General features: G+C 52.0%; 1 protein-coding gene across 1 annotated transcript in view; it reads left to right on the top strand.

Moving 5' to 3' along the window:
* PRDM2 (PR/SET domain 2) overlaps window positions 1-18,502 on the top strand; it is a 126,803-nt gene extending 108,301 nt beyond the window's left edge. The window contains exons 9-10 of the mRNA XM_025402686.1: window positions 11,885-12,028; window positions 18,415-18,502. Of these exons, the coding sequence (XP_025258471.1) occupies window positions 11,885-12,005 (121 nt within the window). The 3' untranslated portion in view covers window positions 12,006-12,028; window positions 18,415-18,502. The remainder of the gene's footprint in view (window positions 1-11,884; window positions 12,029-18,414) is intronic.
* The last annotated feature ends 1,999 nt before the right edge of the window (window positions 18,503-20,501 follow it).

Below are 20,501 nucleotides of genomic sequence, written 5' to 3' on the forward strand. Positions count from 1 at the left end.
GAGCCTCAGCACCCTCCTCTGTAAACCGGGACCATCACAGGCCCAGCCTTACAGGACTGCTGGGAATTTGAGGAGCTCCCAAAAGCTACCCAAAGTAGCTCCTGGTGCATAGAAAGTGCTCAGTGGATGATGCGGTTATGTTTTTTTTTTTTTTCCTCTTGCTTGACATCCTCACTTTACAGGCAATACTCCTGTGGCTCAGCGAGGTCGAGGCATTTTCCAGTGGCCACACAGCAAGTCAGTCATGGAGCTAGGATTCCAGCTCTGGGCTCTAGAATCCCCACCCCATCCTCCTTTGGGTTCCTGCCCTGCTTCTTTCTTTTCTGTCTTCTCAGTCCCTCCCCCAGGCTGGGGGCTTCATTTGAATGGGCGGGGGCCCCCTGGAGCACGTGGGCCTTCCCACTTGGGGAAGGTGGGTCCTATAGTGGATGTCGACTGTTCCCGGAAGTGGTTGAGGGCCGGTGGCTCCCACAGGTCCCACCTGTGGGCCCTCACCCGGCCTCCAGGGAGAATCAGCATGATCACAGGCTTGTCTTGCCTTTGCACCATCTCCCCACCCTCTGCCTCTCCCCTACCTTCAGCAAAAGTGCAGAACATCAGACACTGACTTCAAATGAATTGCACTCTGAGAATTTAGAGAGAGTTGTGTAAGACTTCTGTGGCCAGCGATGTGGCCTAACCAGCTTTCTATATGGTTGTCCCAAGAGATCCCTCCTGAAGACTGCAAGAAAAAGGTACAAGGAGGGACCAGGGCAGGCAGGAGTCCCAACCCAGGATGCCCACGGAAGTCTGGCAGGGAGCTTGGAAGAGCACCGTGGCCAGATGGGGACCCTGGAGCCCTGCAGCGCCCATGTCCTCCAAAAGCCGGCAGCTCCTTCCTTCCCAAATTCCTTTCCCTCCATCCTTCTTGAAGCATCCTCTGGGTCCCTGCCTCCAGTGTCTCTCCTCCCCCTCTCTCTCGAACGCACTTTCAGGGATTTGGCTCTTCTTCAGGAGCCATCAAACCAAGGTTACCAGCAGCCCCCAGGATGCTCAATGCCGTGGTTGGTTTCCAGTCCCATCCCCCTTGGCCCATCTGCGGCGGTGGACGCTGTTAATCCTCCTCTTCCTTGAAATGCTCTCCACCTGGACACCACCCTTTCCTGGTCTCCGCGCATTACTGGCTGCTCCCCCTCATCCTGCCTCTGTCCCTAGGCTCTGTCCCCTCGCTCCATCTCTGCTCTCCCTTGGTGATCTCATCCAGTCACACGTGTTAAATACCACCCGGATGCTGACCAATCCCAGGTTTCCACTCTCATTAGAATCTCCAATCAGCCGCCCACCTGACATCTCCCTTGAGTGTCTCGATTTAAATTGAATCTTTCCAAAATGAAACTGTCTCTCCATGAAGCCTCCCTCCCCTGCCGTCCTCCCTGTGTGGGCTGAATGGAAACGGTCCTGCTTGGAGTCCAGCTACCAGCTAGACTCAAACCTCTTCCTCCATCCCCACATCCCCAAATGCACCCGGAATCCACAGCTTCTCCCAGCTCGGCCTCCTCAGCTGCCCTGAGGTCCAGGCCACCATCATCTCCCTGGGTGGTGGCAGCCACCTCCTTGCTGGTGTCCCCGATTCCTTCCCTGTCAACCACGGTCTGTGCCCAGCACAGCAGCCACTTTGGGTCCTGACATTCCTCTGCCCAGAAGGACAGGCTGGCTGCCACCTCACTTGAAGGCCTATGAGACCCTCCCCTCTGCCCACATCACCTCTGGCATTCCTGGTGGGTCTCACCTCAGGGCCTTTGCACTTCCTGTCCCCACTTCCTGGAACGCACAAGGCGCAGGTATCCGGGCGGATTGATCCCCCCACCCCAGGTCGTAGCCCATGCGCTGCCGTTTCCCATGTCACCTTTCCCTGTCTTCTGCTCCACTCTCACCTTCACCTCTGTTTCTTCAGTTTCTCTTGTATACTTCAGTGTGTCTGGATTTCTCCCTTATCCAAAACCACTGAAGGCTGAATAAAAACGTGCTCATTTGGGAGCCAGGAGGCCTGAGTCTCGGCCTCGTACGGGGATCAAACTCCTTCTGAAATGAGTACGTTTCCTCTCTAGGCTACGCTAAGTGACACGTAAAACTACGCTATATGTAGAGAACTTGACTTGTTTTATTCACCAAAACTCGCACTGGCAAAGCACCTGGCACAGAATAGACACACGGCTCGCCCGACAAATAGTGGATGAACGCCTACTGTGTGCCAGCCAGTGGCCGGGGTACTCGGGGTGCCTCTGTGACAAACCAGCCTCCAGTGCACCCCCTCATGGAGCCTACTAGACAGACAGTGAACAATAACCAGTAAACGTAGGTTGATGGGGATAAGCACAACTGAGAAAGTAAAAGGGAGTCGAGATGGGGAGTGTCAGGGGGATTTGCGATTTCAGAGTTGTTAAGTGAGGCTCACTGGGAAGGAGACATTTGAACAGAAACCTGAAAGGGGGCTCGGGGGTGAGCCACAAGACCACCTGGGGGAACAGCGTTCCAGGAACAGCCTGTGCCGAGTCCCTGATGCAAGAATGGGCCACTGGAAATCTGAATGACTGATTGAAAGAATGAATGTGTCCTTGAGGCCAGGAATGGAACAGATGTTCTATTTCTAGACATGTTCTATTATACGTTCTATTGTATAGACAATGCCCTTGCTTTGTCTTCAGACTAGCATGGGATTCTGACAAGTAAGAAATTAGGATCCACAGGAGACGATGCTCTGAAGCACCATTTCTGAGCCTTCCTATGAGCCAGGAGTGGCCCAGGTGTCTGAGATCTGTCCTCTGCCCAATCCTTCCCCGACTGTACAGATTGGATAGCGTATGACATCCCCTTGTGCTTTCAAAGTCCATTAGTTTTTGTTCTAAGTAAAATGTCCAGAAATTTCCCTCCTAGGGTAGGCAGTGGAGCACTTTGCCAGGGGCAAGACACTTCCGGGCAAAGTCTGTGTGGGACACACAGCAGGTTCCTCCCAACCCTGCCACTATGTTTAAAATGTTCAACCACTGTGTTTGAAAATCTTACCAAGGTAATGCTACACCGCCCTGCTTTCTAAAAACAGTTGATGCTGGGCCGGACGTGGTAGCTCATGTGTAATCCCAACACTTTGGGAGGCCGAGGCAGGCGGATCACGAGGTCAGGAGATCAAGACCATCCTGGCTAACATGGTGAAACCCCGTCTCTACTAAAAATACAACAAATTAGCTGGGTGTGGTGGCACTCACCTATAGTCCCAGCTACTCAGGGGGCTGAGGCAAGAGAATGGTGTGAACCCAGGAGGCAGAGCTTGCAGTGAGCGGAGATCGTGCCACTGCACTCCAGCCTGGCAACAGAGTGAGACTCCTTCTCCAAAAAAAAAAAAAAAAAAAAAAAAACTTAATGCTGAACTTCTTCAACCCTTTCTTGATGTCTGGAATTTAGGACTACGTATCTCATTCATTTTGCCAGGATTTTATGGAGGAACATCTTTGGGAGCATAGTAAGTCCATTTTCCCTCCCCTGCACTGAATGGGTGCAGATTTCTTGGTGTCTGAGAACAGCTGTGCAGTGGGAATATCACGGAGTCTTGAATCGCTCATTTCTTCTTTGTTTTTTTTTTTTGAGACGGAGTCTCGCTCTGTCACCCAGGCTGGAGTGCAGTGGCCGGATCTCAGCTCACTGCAAGCTCCGCCTCCCGGGTTCACGCCATTCTCCGGCCTCAGCCTCCCAAGTAGCTGGGACTCTACAGGCGCCCGCCACCTCGCCCGGCTAGTTTTTTTTTTTTTGTATTTAATAGAGACGGGGTTTCACCGTGTTAGCCAGGATGGTCTCGATCTCCTGACCTCGTGATCCGCCCGTCTCGGCCTCCCAAAGTGCTGGGATTACAGGCTTGAGCCACCGCGCCCGGCCTCTTCTTTCCTTACATGTTGAGGGTCTATTATTCACTCACTCACAATTAGGTACTAAGAATACAATGATGAGCAAAACTCAGCCAAGCTCTGCCATCAGAGACCTTACGGTCCCTGGGGATACCTGCATTTATCAGACAGTCACAGATGCCTGAGAAACTGCCCGTGAGGGGGCAGGTGCCGTGGGAACCTGACCAGGGCCATGTTGCCTCAAGAGGGTGGCCCAGAAGCATTTCTAGAGCAGTGATTCTCAACCCAGCTGCATGTTGGAATCACTAAAGAGCTTAAAAATACCACTGCCCAATCCTGCCCCAGAGATCCTGATGTCATGGCCTGGCGTGCAGCCCAGGCCTCTCTGGGTGAATCTAGTGAGGAACCGGGACTAGAGGCCACCGGGAAATGGGTTCTACCCAGATTAGCTGGAGTAACAAGAACGGAAGGGGAGAGATGGGCTGGCAGGGCAGTGCAGGCTGGACTTGATGTATTAAGGAACTTGGACTGTGTCCTGGGAATCATGGAGTTTTGATAGGTTGCAGCACAGGCGTGTCGTGGTCCATTTTGCCTTTTGGGAAGATGGTCACGCTTCTGTGGAACAGATGGGAGGGGAGCCATGTGGAAGGGAGAAGTCCAGTGAGGAAGGCACCTTGCAGGACTCCAGGCTAGAGGTGGTCCCCGATAGTGGTAGAAGAGGAAGGAAGGCGGACTAGATGGAGCCAGTGGCAGGTGATGTGTAGCAGGACAGGGTGACAGAGGGACCACGTTGACTCCCAGGTCTCTGGCTTTCAGGACACAAATGCAGTGCTATTCACCAAGAACAGAGCAGGGTGGGGTGGCAGGTGTGAGGCAGGGTCATAATTCAGGACCTGATTTAAGGGGCCTTCTAGATGTCCAAGAGATGTCATGTCAACGCATGAATGGAGTTCAAAGGCCAGATGTGGGCTGGGCGTGGGCGCCGGTGGGTCATCTGTGTGAGGCTGGCCATGCACGCCAAAGCCATGGATGCATCCCCTAGGCAGGGAGTCGTGTGCAGAGATGACAGGCTGTGGTCCAGACCCTAATCTCACCAAGCATGACTCTGGGCAAGTTGTCTTAACAAAATTTGGGCTGCCATAACAAAATACCATGGACTAGGTGGCTTAAATGACAGAAATTTATTTTTTTCACAGTTCTGGAGACTGGAAGTTCAAGATTAGGGTGCCGCATGCTTTGGTTCTGGTCGGGGCTCTCTTCCTGGTTCACAGACTGCCACCTTCTGTCTGTGTCCTCTCCTGACCTTTCTCGGGCACACGCATCTTCTTACAAGGCACATGCACTAATTGCGTCATGAATGTCCCATCCTCATGCCTCATTAAGCCCAGTCACTTCCCGAAGGTCCCACCTCTAAATACGATCACACTGGGGGTTAGGGCTTCAGCACATGAATGGGATGCAGGCGACACAAACGTTCCATCTGTAACATTAGTTAACCTCTCTCAAGTCTGTTGACCTCTCAGGTTCCCCAAGGACAAAATTAAGCGTGCATGGACCTGGAGCATCACGGCACATACATGGCCTAGCACATCGTTTTTCCCTGCCCTTGAACTTGCCCTCGTTTCCCGCTTCCAGGGAAGTGACTGCTGTCTGCTACAGACTCTGTATTTGCTTCAATCTAATGGCTCTTTTCTTCCTCTTCTATTCATTTTGCTGCTTCTGATTGGCCGTGGACTTGGAAGCCATCGGCCATATTCGTTTGGATTGTGTGTACAGTAAGAGCAGCATGCACTGAACATGAAAGCTTGGGCTCTTCTTTTTTTTTTTTTTTTTTTTTTTTTTGAGACGGAGTCTCGCTCTGTAGCCCAGGCTGGAGTGCAGTGGCCGGATCTCAGCTCACTGCAAGCTCCGCCTCCCGGGTTCACGCCATTCTCCGGCCTCAGCCTCCCGAGTAGCTGGGACTACAGGCGCCCGCCACCTCGCCCGGCTATTTTTTGTATTTCTTAGTAGAGACGGGGTTTCACCGTGTTAGCCAGGATGGTCTCGATCTCCTGACCTCGTGATCCGCCCATCTCGGCCTCCCAAAGTGCTGGGATTACACTCCCTCTGTCGCCCCAGTTGGAGTGCAGTAGCGCTTTCTTGGCTCACTGTAAGCTCCGCCTCCCGGGTTCATGCCATTCTCCTTCCTCAGCCTCCGGAGTAGCTGGGACTACAGGCGCCGGCCACCACGCCCAGCTAATTTTTTGTATTTTTAGTAGAGATGGGGTTTCACCATGTTAGCCAAGGTCTCGATCTCCTGACCTTGTGATCCGCCCGCCTCAGTCTCCCAAAGAGCTGGGATTATAGGCGTGAGCCACCGCGCCCGGCCAAAAGCTTGAGTTCTGTGTGACTTTGCTCCTTAGGGACAGGCTGCAGGCCCAGGTGTGAATCTTAGTGCCTGCATGCAGTGAGCTTCTGTCAAAGTTTACAGATCAGGGGCCGGGCGTGGTAGCTCACGCTTATAATCCCAGCACTTTGGGAGGCTGAGGTGGGTGGATCACCCGCTGTCAGGAGTTGAGGCCAACCTGGCCAACATGGTGAAACCCTGTCTCTACTAAAAATACAAAAATTATCCGGGCGTGGTGGCGGGTGCCTGTAGTCCTAGGTGCTCAGGAGGCTGAGGCGGGAGAATCGCTTGAATCTGGGAGGCGGAGATTGCAGTGAACCAAGAAAGCTCCACTGCATTCCAGCCTGAGTGACAGAGTGAGACTCCATTTCAAAAGAAAAAAAAAAAGAGTTTACAGATCAGTGGGCACTGGTTGTGGACGACTCAGACTTTCCACAACGTTCTAGGCTGTTCTTGGGATTGTGAAGGTTCACGGGCCTCTGGATAAGGCAGGCACTGACTCGTGAACACTTACTTGCACAGCGACGATGCCATCACCATAACCTACAGGAAGCATCCTGTGACATTGTGCTCGCCCCCTGCTGGCTGACGGGGCATCCCCTTGTAACTGGAGGCAGTGCTGGGAGCGCACAGGCTGTCCTTGTGCTGGAGACTCTGGGCTCTGCTGTCCCTGGGCAGGGGCCGGGCCGGGGGAGGGTGTGTGGTCCTGAGACCATGTTTCCTCCACCTGCAAACCAGGGGCATCCCTCATGGCTGCCTCTACCCACCACTCAACATTTCCTGTGCCAGGTCCCGTGCCTGGCGACACAGGGGATTCCACTGTCAGCAAGACTCAGTCCCTGCCCTCAAAGACATCCTCTTTTAGTGGTGAAGGAATCAGCAACTCGACAGGCAAGGGGATTGCTGTGGGAAGAGCTGTGAGCAAAAGTCACAGAAGGACAGAAGGAAGACAGAAAGGAAACTCCAGAGGCTATGAGAACAGGGCTGGGGTGGCCGCTAACACGGGGAGGTCAAAGAAGGCCTCTTTCAGAAGACACTTAAGCTGAGACCCAAAAGGTGGGAGGGAGGGAGCTGCAGGCAGAGGAGGGCAGGGCAGGGCAAAGTCAAGTGGGGAGCAACCAGGTAAGAAGAGCTTGGCCTGGCTGAGAGACCAGTGCACAGGGCAAACACAGAGTGCGTGAGGGGACCGGGAGGGTGGCGGGCAGGCACACAGTGCACTAATAGTGTGGGAAGGCTTGGGCCACTTTTGCACTGGGCAGTGACGTGGTCCAGTGTTGTGGTCACGTCCAATGGTCCTTATAAAGGCTTCTCTTGTTGCTTAGTGGCGAATGGATTGGTGGGCGGGGGGAGGCAGCATCAAAGTGGGGACAGTGCAGTGGCAATTGCCACAGTCTCCGTGGAAGGCGCTGATGCCACAGGTTGAGCTGGGTGGTGGCAGTGGGAGTGGAGAGAGGTGGTGTGGACTTGGAGGCAGAGTTAAGGAACCCGGAGATGGATCAGCTTGGGGGTGGGCACAGCGGGGGTCTCACAGGCCCCATGATCACAGCACACTGCCCTGACAGTGCACCTGCTTCAAATGAGTGTGGTTTCTAGGTCTATGGCCAATCCGGAGCAGCAAAATGAATAGAAGAGGAAGAAAAGGGCTACCGGGCTTTAGTTGTAACAACAACACGTTTGGCATTGCCATTTCCTGAGAAGAGTGACAAGCGTCCAGTGTGGCTGGAGCCTAGTAGGGGCGCGAGCAAGGTGGGACCCTAGGATGTGCCACTTTGCCGTGTTAAAGTGAGACACTCATTAGACATCCAAGTCGAGGGGCCGAGCAGGCAGTGGATGTGCCAGTGTGGAGTCCTGCACAGGAGTTTGAGCCAAAAGTCTGACTAAAGCATTGACACAGAGGTCTTACTTGACATTCAGTCTTTAAGGACCGGTCAGGACCTTGGCTCACCTCCTGCTCCGATGCTTCCTGGGGTCATGCCCAGTAGCAGCATCTCACATGTGCCGGATTCTTACCAGAAAGCAAAATGCTCCCAATCCTGGTCACCAAAATGCTTCCAGCCCTGCTCTCTGTTGGCAGACTGGCAGGGACTGTCTCCATTTTACAGAGGGGGAAACTGAGGCTCCGAGGCCGAGAGACAGGGAGGGGCTTACCCTGAGCCATACAGTCAATGAGAATGAGGATCGGAGGCCACCCCCAGGTGGCCATACTGCATCCTCCTGGGATGATGACTTCTCCATATGTGTCCACCACCCGCAACTGCCACAGTCACAACACTGTGCTGATACTTACTGGAGGGCCAGGGTGCCCTGCACGGAGACCCTTCTCCAAAGTTAATCATTACTGTAACCCCAAATTGGTCTTCCTGCTTTGCAGAAGATCAACCTGGAGCTCAGACAGGTCCACGACTTGCTGAGGTCACACAGCTAGTGGGTGGTAACCAAGAATCATGAGGCTCTGCGCTAACTGCTCCTGTGCCTTGGAGAAGCACCCAACTCCGGAGCTTTGGTCCTCGGTATTTAACATCTCCAGGCTTGGGGTGCTGTGCTCTCATGAGTTCTTTGACAGTGAAGTGCTTCTTGATCAGGAAGGACAATCCCCCAGGACATCCTGTCCCCATCCTAATAGGAAACACCCAATTGGTGACCTGGTGTTTCCTCGAAATTGTGGCCCCGGGAGCTGAAAGGCCTGCGCTCTGCTCCCCTGGGAAAGTCTCCATATCCGTCTAAGCCTCAGTTTTCTCATCCGTGAAAGGGGTATAAAAGCACTTGTTCTTCCTATTTCCTGGGCTGCTGGGAGGGTTCAGAGAGAAAGCTGAGAAAGTCCTTAGGAGTCATGGAGGCCATGTTCATGTTGGCTGGCGTGGTCCTCCATTAGGGCAGGCAGTGGATGAGGGGTGGCAGAGGGGCCTCTGCCTTCAGGGGTTTTGCCCCGACCCACTCCCTCCACCCAGGTGGACGCCATGAGCCGGGGGAGGAGGCGCGCCCCCTGGTGGAGACACTGTGGTTGCTGCATTCGCAGGAGCCAAAGGGAGCGGAGACGCACTGGCTGGCTAGAGAGGCCTGGGAGGTCGGGGTGTTATTTTTGTGTGATTGGCTTTTGGATATTTAATAACAGAGAGAAGGAGAAGCTGGGTGCTGATGGTGCAGGGCATGTCTGCCTCCAAAGCTTCTGCTGGTCTTGCTACACCACTGTAGACATTTCCCTAGGAAGGGTGACGTCGTAGGGAGGGGACCTGCTCTTTGCCAGCTCTGTTTCTTATTCCCCAACAGGACATAGGAGTCCATGTCTCCAGCAGCCTCCCAGCTGGCTGTCTTCTCCCAGGTTGGGTCTCCTGGGGCACAGCCAGCTAGAATGGGGGTGGGGGGTGGCCACTAGCTGCAGAGACAGCCCCCCACCTCAGGCCCCCTCATGGGCCTTGGTGGCCCGTCAGGAGCACAGTTGCATGAAGCGTGGGGCCTCCGTTTCTTCCTTAACTCCTGCACAGGCGAGTAGACTGAGCTGACCGTGGGCCTTGGCTGCACAGCACGGGGGAGGAATTCAAACAGGGGCAGCCCTGACCTTGACGGAGAGCCAGGCCCTCGGGGGAGGCTCACTCGTCTCCCCCGTCACAGCAGGTCTCTTCGTCTTGTCTAAGGCTTTTCTCCGGCACCTTCTACATTTGCTCATCTGTTGATACATTTGCGTATTTTAATATTGATTGAGGGCTCCCTTGCCAACATTGGCACTATCAGCATTTGGGGCTGGTTAAATCTTTGTTGCGGGGGCCTGTCCTGGTCACTGTAGGAGGTTTAGCAGCACCCCTGGCCTTACCCTCCAGATGTCAGTAGCAGCACCCTTCTCTCAGGTGTGAAAGCCAACAGTGTCTCCAGACATTACCAAGTGTGTGCCCTGATTGGGAGCCACTGATGTGAGCTCTACCATGTGCCAGCTTTGAGCTGGACTCCATTCCCATCTCCTGTTCCCTCAGGCAGAGCTGGCTCTGCAAACAACCAGAGCAGGTGGGGTTCTGGGCGTGTTTGTCCCTCCTGCTTTCCTACCTGCCTGGCCTCCCACCTCCTCTGACCTGGGCCGCCTTGTCCAGAGGCCCCCCTCACTTTCCATTCTTCCATCTAGAGAGGCAGACAGGTGACAGGCTCTCTGTGCCTCAGTTTCCTCATCTGTAAATGAAGGATAATAACAGTATCCACCTGGGTAGGTTGTGTGAAGAGTTAGATTGTTTGTCTGTGGAAAATGCCTAGCACAGTTCTGGACACGCAGTGAGCCTGTATGTATCACTCTTACTCAGTGGATGTTTGTTTGTTTATTTATTTATTTGAGATGGAGTCTTGCTCTGTTGCCCAGGCTGGAGTACAATGGAACAATTTCAGCTCACTGAAGCCTCTGCCTCCTGGGTTCAAGCGATTCTCCTGTCTCCGCTTCCCAAGTAGCTGTGATTACAGGCATCCACCACCACGCCTGGCTAATTTTTGTATTTTTAGTAGAGACAGGGTTTCACCATGTTGGCCAGGCTGGTCTTGAACCCCTGACCTCAGGTGATCCACCCACCTCAGCCTCTCAAAGTGCTGGGATTACAGGCATGAGCCACCGCACCTGGCCGGATGTTTATTTTTATTGTGCCAAGCTGGGGATACAACAATGAACGAGACAAAGATCCTGACCTTGGGATCTCAGGGCTCATGAGAAAGGCAGACACCTTATTCTGGGCTTTTAATTCAGTGTAACAAGTGCTGGGATGGGGACACGTAAGGGGCCTGTTGGAGGAACACCCCACCCAGGAGTTAAAGAAGGAAAGCTTCCTGGAGGAGGTAACATCCCAGTTGGGATATGGGACAGAAGGACGAGTTAGCTGAGTGAGGAAAGGAGAGGAATAATGGTGTGAATCATCTATCTTTCAAATAAATTTTTTAAAGGCCCTTCTGAAAAAATCAAATCCCATTTATTGGGGTGGGGTGGGGGAGCTTTTTTTGTACAAATAGGGCAAAACCATGCCCCCCCAAAATCCTAGATTCACCTCTTTGGGAAGCCACGTCACCCCCGTGAGATACTCAGCATGGAAGTGCTTGGCACAGGATAGATGTGGAGGGTGGGGTTAAGGGCAGGGAGGGAACCTGCCTCCATCCCCCACAACCCAGCCCATGTGCAGGTGTGTTTGTACTTTGATAACAGTAACCTCCCCAGATGCTTTCTGCCTTATGGGTGTTGGGGCCTGGCAGGAGGGGAGAACAGGGAGGCCCATGGGGAAATAGAATCAGAGAAGGGCAAAGCCGTTGTTCTGATGCAATCGGAATCATTCTGGCTCACCTGCATATCCACTGGGGGTCACCAGACGGCGCTGCCCAACATGGTGTCTCAGAACCAGCCCAGTGGGCACTCCTCTTGCCCGTGCTTCTGCAGTCACCTCCGAGGGGAGAGAATTGGTGGATCGGACATGGAGAAGTACACATTGGTGGTTTAAGCCCATGTCCTGTTAGCTGACGCCAGGCACCTGGCCTCAAGGCGTCCAGGAAGTGCAGTCCTGCCCAGGCCTGGGAAGTGGTGACCAGCACTAAGGAAGCCCCCCAGCAATGTCTAGGGCACTGGGCTGGGCTCCTGATGACAATGTGTGTTGTTCCTCTTCCTACACAGCTACAGCCTCCGCTTGGCATCCCGATGCTCTCCACCAGCGGCCCCGTACATCACCAGGCAGTGTAGGAAGGCCAAAGCCCCGGCTGCAGCCCAGTTCCAGGGACCATTCTTCAAAGAGTAGACACTCTGCCTGCTCCCTGACAGGTACGAGGCAGGACGGAACAGCTTCTGGCACTGTGTGGGTGGGTCTGGGTGTCGAGGGGGTGTGGACTTGAGTCTTGGGTGGGGAGGGAAGGAGAGAAAGGGGTGGGCGTGATTGCTTGTGTGTACCAGGCACGGTGCAGGGTCTCCCTCCAGGAGGGCACGTGGCTGAGTGCCGACTCTGGACCACCTGTTTCATATCCCAGCTCTGCCACTTCCTGGCTGCGAACTTCAAGCGAATTACTTAGTCTTTCTGAGCCTCAGTTTCCACATTTGTACAGTGGGCACTACAATAGTACCTACTTTATAGGGTGTTTGTGAGAATTACCAGTGTCAAATGTGCAAAGCACCTAGAAGAGTGCCAGCCACATAGTAAGCACTAGGTAAGTCATTACTGGAGTAATAATGATAAAAATACTAATTATACTCAGATCTCAATTGCCTCAGAGGCCTTATGCCCAGAAAAGATGGCAGAGTTCCTATTCTCACAGTGTATTTGAAAGTAAAAATAATACAGGCTGAGTAACCCTAATCCAAAAATCCAAAATCTGGAGTGCCCCAAAATCTGAAACTGGAGTAAGGACATGACACTCGAAGGAAATGCTCATTGGAGCATTTCAGATTTCAGATTTTTGGATTAGGGATGCTGAACCAGTAAGTGTATATGCAAATATTCCAAAATCCAAAAAAAATCCCAAATCCAAAAAATTTTGGGTCTCAAGCATTTCAGATAAGGGATATGTAATCTGTCCTAATCCATGAAATAGAAAACTCAGATTTCTTTTGGACCAAAACCATCTCTTCCTAGGTTTTCTGATAGTAAAAGCGTGGAGTCACTCTAAGATTTCTGTTGGATAAAAACGTGGAAACCAGACTTTTCATTTGTGGAGTACCTGGGTTCTGCTGGTGACCGATGAGCAGGCTTGGCCCTCCCTGTTGGTGACACCACACGACTGCATTCATTGTGTCTCCAAGGCCAGCATCTCAAAGTGTGATCAGAGGACCTCACACATCAGAAGATCTAAGATGCTGTTATAAATACAGATCTCAGAGTCCAGTTCCAAGTATACAAAATGGCCAAAAAGGCTCAAATCCCAATTACTGGACTATAGTATGAGTAGAGCCAAACCCCGTTAAAAAATCCCGAATTCGGCCAGGCGCGGTGGCTCACGCCTGTAATCTCAGCACTTTGGGAGGCCGAGGTGGGCGGATCACGAGGCCAGGAGATGGAGACCATCCTGGCTAACACAGTGAAACCCCCGTCTCTACTAAAAATACAAAAAAATTAGCCAGGCGTGGTGGCTGGCGCCTGTAGTCCCAGCTACGTGGGAGGCTGAGGCAGGAGAATGGCTTGAACCCGGGAGGTGGAGCTTGCAGTGAGCCAAGATTACACCACTGGACTCCAGCCTGGGTGACAGAGCGAGACTTCATCTCAAAAAAAAAAAAAAAAAAAAAAAAATCCCGAGTTCACATCTCTGTGGGAAGTCACATCAGCCCGGTGAGATACCCAGCATGGAAGTGGTTGGCACAGCACAGACGCTGAATACAGGGTTAATGGGAGAGGGGACTGGCCACCACCCCCCACAGCCCTGCTTGTATTTGTGGGTGGGTATTGTTTTCACGGGCCCATCCTAGTGGGTGTGACCAGGGAACGTGCACTAGCAGATGACCCCCTGGGTTCTGGGACACACTTAGGTTTGGGGATGCCTGCTTAACACAAGGCAGGGGTTAAAACAAGCCAGGGTCGTTTGGAATGAGTGTAGTTCAAGGCAAGAATGGGCTGAATTCTGAAACTCTGAGGTCTTTTGTGTTATGCCAGGAAGAGAAGACCCTTTCTTCCTTCTCCCTGCCCTCCCTCCCCAAGACCTCACTTTTTTTTTTTTTTTTGAGATGGAGTCTCGCTCTGTTGCCAGGCTGGAGCGCAGTGGCACGATCTTGGCTCACTGCAACCTCCACCTCTCAGGTTCAAGAGATTCCCCTGCCTCAGCCTCCTGAGTAGCTGGAACTACAAGCACCCGCAACTACGCCCGGCTAATTTTTTTTTTTTTTTGTATTTTAGTAGAGACGGGGTTTCACCATGTTGGCCAGGATGGTCTTGATCTCCTGACCTTGTGATCTGCCCGCCTCTGCCTCCCAAAGTGTTGGGATTACAGGCATGAACCACTGCGCCTGGCTGTTTACTTCTCTCTTTCTAAAGCAGTTGGAGTTTCTGGCTTGGCTTTATTCCTCTGGGGTTTGGGGAGGGGAGCAAAAATAAAATCCACTCTTCCCCAGAGAGTCTGTTGTCTGCTGCTGGAACTGAACCTGTCTCTCTGGGGCCAGCTGCTCCCTGACAGGGGAACCTGGAGACTAGACCCTGAGCTGGAGTCTCATGGAACAGCGTTGAAATGGTCTCTAAGATAGTACAGAACTCGGAGGCCCTGGGAGATGAACCTCCCATTTTATAGATGGAAAAATTGATGCCCCAAGAGAAGAGACATAGGACGTGGCTAGAGTCTTCTGGAAAATGAGAGACCATGCCAGGATGAGCAATTCCAACTCTGGGAACCATTTGTGTCCAGCATCCTCTTTGTGGCCAAGGCTGCTGCATGAACCTTCTATGTTGATGGGCACCGGGGAATTGCTTCCACCCCAGAGCAGGTGTTCTCTGCAGCTGGAGGGAGAGCCAGGTGCAACTGGGCTGGCTTCCTTCCGAAACAGACTGGGCCATTTCTGTTGGCCACTGCAGGCTTGGCCATGACGAAGATGAAATGTATGTAGCATTTGCCAAGCCTTATGAATTTAGGCTGTGCCCCAGGGCCAGGCACTGTCCTAGGTGGTGGCCTTCTTTTTCCTTCTCTAAAAACGCATACAGTTTCCCAAGCTAAGCAATCAAATGAAGAGAGACCTAACGTCGTTTGCCCCTGCATCTTACAGTCTCTGTTTGCTCACCAACAACGAAGGCTCCAAACTGAGCAGTTTCATGTCTAAGTGACTGAAACTTGCTCCTTAAAATCTTAGGTAGCTTTTTTTCCATTTTATAAATTGGTACTTACACCAAGCATGTGCTACTTTTATTATTTTTAAAATAATTTAAAAAAAAATCTTCTTTATACTGTTTGCCTTAGTTAGCTCAGGCTGCCATCACAAAATACCACTGACTGCGTGGCTTTAAATATTAAACAGAAATTTATTTCCTGATGGTTCTTGAGGCTGGAAGTACCAGGTCAGGGTGCCACTATAGCCCGGTTCTGGTGAGGGCCTGCTTCCTGGCTTGCAGACGGCCACCTTACTGTGGTGTCCTCACGTGGCCGGGGCCTGGGGGAGAGCAAGCTCTCTGGTGTCTCTTCTTCGAAGTCCACTCATCTCATCATGAGCCCTGCTTCATGATCTCATCTAACCCTAATCACCTCCCAAAGGCCCCACCTCCAAATACCATCACATGGCGGGGTTGGGGCTTCAGCATCAGGGTTTTAGGGGGACACAGTTCAGTCCATAGCACTGTTTAACACAGTTCCAGATTTATCAAAATGCCACAGCCAAGTCTTTTAGCTCAGGAAGGTGTGCAGGTCAAGCCCTCATTTTACAGAGACGGAAACTGACATGAAGGAGCGTGTGGCAGAACTGGTATCAACACTCTGGTCTCCTGATTCCCTGGACGGATCCTGGACCTTTAAGTGGACCGTGCCTCCTTCATGCAAAACTGTGTGTGCGTGTGGGTTTTGTTCAGAGAAAAGATTGACCTTCTTGAAGGACTCACGGCCTTGGCTGCTTTGCCTGCTCTTGCCCATTCCGAATTCAAGGCTTCGTCACCCGTCTCCCGGACGGTCTGAATGCAGGAAGAATGAACACGGAGAAGCGTGATCTCTGGCCAGCACTGCCTTTCACCAGTCTCTGCGGCACCCCCTTTACTGTGGCTCACACAAAGCCAAGAGGTTTCTGTTCACTTTTAAGTGCAGAAAAGTGCCGCACTGCCTCGTCTGTAGGGAGGCTTCCTTTGCACATCCTGTCTTCACCCTGCGTCTTTCCCACCCCAGGGGTTCAGCGAGAGGCCCAGGGAAGGGACAGCCTCTCACCTGTCTGGCCACCATTGTGATCCTTCTCTCGGCTGTTGCTGCTCCTTTGGCTAAGACCGGCAGCCTCAGGGCCCTCTGTGGGCAGGATTTCTGACCGGGGCTCTCTCCTGGGGTCCTGGGAGTGGGGTATGTGGAGGTTGGCCATCCTGGCCCATCTCCCTGGTATGAGAGCTCCCCTCCACCTCAGGTCCAGCCCCCAGCTCCTGTGGCTGTGACCTCCCCAGAGGGCTGCCCTCTCGGTGGGGGACTGGCAAGATAGCTTCTTTAATGGATCCCACATGACCCAGGGGAGACCCACACTTGCTGGCTACGCCAGGCCAAGGGAATGCAGCCACTCCATAGCTGGCCCCGCCTCTGCTTCCTTTTCTTCCCCCTGCCCTGGCTCATAGGCACAGGCAGACAGGCCAGTCTGCTGCATAAGCGGGCGTCCTCTGGGAAGGGACACGCCCTCTCTTGAAGACATCCCACTCCCCACAAACAACCCTTTCCAGTCCCATGGAGACATTTCAAGGAATTGAAATGAACATAGCGTAGTGGTTCGGTGCACAGTGTCCCACTCCCTGCAAACAGCCCTTTCCAGCCCCATCGAGACATTTTGGGGAATTGAAATGAACATAGCGTAGTGGTTAGGTGCACAGTGTCTGGAGCTATGCGTTCAGTGGCTACTTCACTCCTTTGTGTTTCAATTCACGCATCTGCGAAATGGGTTAATAATAATAATACCTCTGTCATGGGTTTGTTGAGAGGATTGCATAGCTTAGTGAATGAAAAGCCCTTAGCAAAGTGCCTGGTATGCAATAAGCCTTCCATAAAAAACTGGTTTTATTATTATTGAAATGTTACATTATTAACTGTAGTAACAATAATAGCAGTAGTTATTTTTAGCAGTAGTGACCAGGTCCACTGGGCAAGAGAACTGTATCCCTGAACTTGGCCCAGCCAATTCAACCCAATGCAGTGAACATTATTTGTTTATTTATTTTGAGACAGGGTCTCATTCTGTCGCCCAGGCTGGAGTGCAGTGGTGCAGTCTTGGCTCACTGCAACCTCTGCCTCCCGGGTTCAAGGGGTTCTCCTGCCTCAGCCTCCTGAGTAGCTGGGATTACAGGCGCCCACCACCACACCTGGCTAAGTTTTGTATTTTTAGTAGAGTTGGGGTTTCACCATGTTGGCCAGGCTGGTCTCAAACTCCTGACCTCCAATGATCTGCCCACCTCAGCCTCCCAAAGTGCTAGGATTACAGGCATGAGCCACTGCACCTGGTCTTTAGTGAACATTACTAAAGGTTCACCCATATTTTCAGCTCTGGACTAAGCACTGTAAATGTGGTTTCTGCGGAGGAACCATGCGGGAACAGCCATCCCCTCCCGACTGGAAGAGCACACAGATGCTGGAGTGAATGAGCCTGACCTGGGTTCAAGCCTCACCTCTGCTGCTCATCATCGGCAGACTTGTACAAGTTATTTCTCCTCTCTGAGCCTCCATTTCTTTCATATAAAATGGGGATCTGTGTTGCCTGGCATGAGGGTTGTTGTGAACATCCAAAGGAAATTAAGCAGGAGTACCATCACTTTGGAAGACTGTTTGGCAGTGCCAACTGATGCTGAACACGTGGGTGCCTCAGGACCCAGCAGTCCCACTGCTGGGGACACATTCAGCAGATATGTACCCACGTGCACCAGGAAACACCTACAAGAATGCTGATATATTATCTATGAACGTCCTATGACCCAGCACTTCCGCTCAGCAGAAATGCATACATATATGTACCATACGTGTCTTCTAGACACATACAAGAATGTTCTAGCAGCATGACTCACATGGCACCAAACTGGAAGTTCCCAGTAGTGGATCAGCAGAGTAGTAGATGGATAGAGGTGGTGTATTTCTATAGTAGCACACTACACAACAACAAGGTTGAAAACATCAACCACACGTGCAGAATGGGTGACTCTCACAAACACTCAGTGGAAAAAGCCAGACACAGGAGGAGATGTACTGATTGACCCTATTTATTTAACTTAAAAAATGGGTGAAATCAGTCTACGGTGTTAGAGGTGAGGACAGTGGTTCTTCCGGAGGGCAGGAGGGTTCATGTATGGGTCACGGTTTGGGGGCTGATGAACAACTGTCATGTTCTGGTTCTTCATCTGGGTGCCAGCTCTGCAGATGTATTCACTGTGAAAATTCATCAAGCTGCGCTTTTTGCTGTATGTACGGTATGTTTCAATAAACAGTTTAATTACAAAATTAAGCGCAATAACGCGTGGACCACCGTGATCGGCACTGAATATGCGCTCACCGTTATTATTTTTATTTTCTTTTTCTCCTCAGCACCTGAAGTGACCTGGAATCAGTGAAGCCAAAGGGACTGGCAGTCTGCCCTGCAGGGAGTACCGACCTATCCCAGTTGTGTGAGCCTGCGAGAGAAAGGGAGTGCATGTGCGTGCGTGCATGTGTGCGTGCGTGCATGTGTGCGTGTGTGCATGTGTGCGTGCGTGTGTGTTCACGTGTTCTCGTGCGGGTGCGCGAGTGGTCTTCAAACAAGGGTCCTGAACCCCGAGGCGGCAGGAAGGCGGCCGACTCCACGCTGTCCTTTGGGATGATACTTGGATGCAGCTCTTGGGACCGTGTTTTGCAGCTCAGCCTTCCTGTTGGGGTGGGGCCTCTCCTACTATGCAATTTTTCAAGAGCTCCTTGACCCTGCTTTTAGCTTCTTGAGTTGTCTTTTGCCATTATGGGGACTTTTGTCTGACCCAGGGGTCAGCCTTAGGAAGGCCTTCAGGAGGAGGCCGAGTTCCCCTTCAGTACCACCCCTGTCTCCCCACCTTCCCTCTCCCCGCAACATCTCTGGGAATCAATAGCATATTGACACGTTGGAGCCAAGCCCGAACATTCCCCTTGGCCCCGGCACATGGAAAATCCCCTTCCTTGCCTAAGGTGTCTTGAGTTTCTGGCTCTTGAGTCATTTCCAGACTTGAAATTCTCATCAGTCCATTGCTCTTGAGTCTTTGCAGAGAACCTCAAATCAGGTGCACCTGGGAGAAAGACTTTGTCCCCACTTACAGATCTATTTCCTCCCTTGGGAAGGGCAGGGAATGGGGATGGTGTATGGAGGGGAGGGATCTCCTGTGCCCTTCATTGCCACACTTGGTGGGACCATGAACACCTTTAGTGTCTGAGCTTCTCAAATTAGCTGCAATAGGAAGCAAACAAATTGGGAAATGAAAAAAAAAAAAAAAAAAAGGGAAGATTAAAAAGCACAGGGGGAAGAAGAAGAGATTTCGGAGGCCATCCTGCCAGGGGCGGACGGGGCTGACTCCTGCTGTCTGGAGGACAGTCAGTCCATGTCTCGGAGAAACGGGTGAGCTGAGCTTGGCGTTTGAACCCAGTTCAGTGAGGTTCTTGGGTTTTGTGCCTTTGGGGCAGACCCCAGACAAGGATGTCTGAAACCATTTGGGTGCTGTTTTCTCAGCTCCAATTTCAATAGTGAGCTATCAAACCCAGAGCGGAAGGAGGGAGCTCTGATGAGCACGATTTGTCACACAATAAAGGGATTTTTTTTTTTTTTTCAGGGCTACTATGGTTGATCTTGCAACTCTGTAAATATGTATGTAGACACTTTTAAAAGCACGTATTTATGTCCCTGACTGTAAATGCCCCATTTTTAAAGTTTTATAACTTGTGTTATTTAATGAGTCAGTCAATCGGCTGCAGTATGGGGTCTGATAAGGATCTAGAAAAAGGGTCTCATGCGGACCCTCACATGGGCAGAAAAATGGCGATCATTGGCCGACATCACAGTTTTCCTGTTTCCCACCCCGCTAAAAACCGTTGTTCGCTTTAAATTTTCATAAACTGTAATCCTTTCACTGGCTCCTACAGTTAACCCTCACAAGCATGAAGTGCTGTGGCTGTTCCTTATCCTAATGATACGCTTTTGTCCCGTAAATGTCAACACTCATGAGCCATACCCCGGCCTCTCAGTTCTGGAGGGGCTCCCCCTTCAGCAGCGAGGAAAGCTCACAAACCCCAAACCTGGCAAGTCACCTGCAGCCCATGGTGAGCGCTGGGAAGTGTGGCTGAGGCCTTGGGGTCACTCCTTTTTTGCATGTGCAAATGTGCTGGTCACCCTTCAGTGCTCCCAGATGGTCAGGAAAACTGTTCCAATCCTGAAAAGGGGGGATGGCTTTGTAAAAGTGGCGTTTCCTGGTCAGTGGTGGTCTTCAAGACGACAGCTCTGTATCTGCCATGTGAAGAGAAATAACAATAAAAGTGTGAAGAGCGATTGTGAGGAACAAGCGTGGGAGTGATCATTTTGGTTTCTGTGCTCTGTCTTCTGTGGTGGTGGTTTCGGTGGGAGTGGGGTGCGGGTCCCTGAATGCTCCCTCCCAGCAACAGGAGGAACCAAGGGCTCAAGG

The sequence above is a fragment of the Theropithecus gelada genome, chromosome 1, assembly GCF_003255815.1.
Source record: "Theropithecus gelada isolate Dixy chromosome 1, Tgel_1.0, whole genome shotgun sequence".
Taxonomy (NCBI): Eukaryota; Metazoa; Chordata; class Mammalia; order Primates; family Cercopithecidae; genus Theropithecus; species Theropithecus gelada.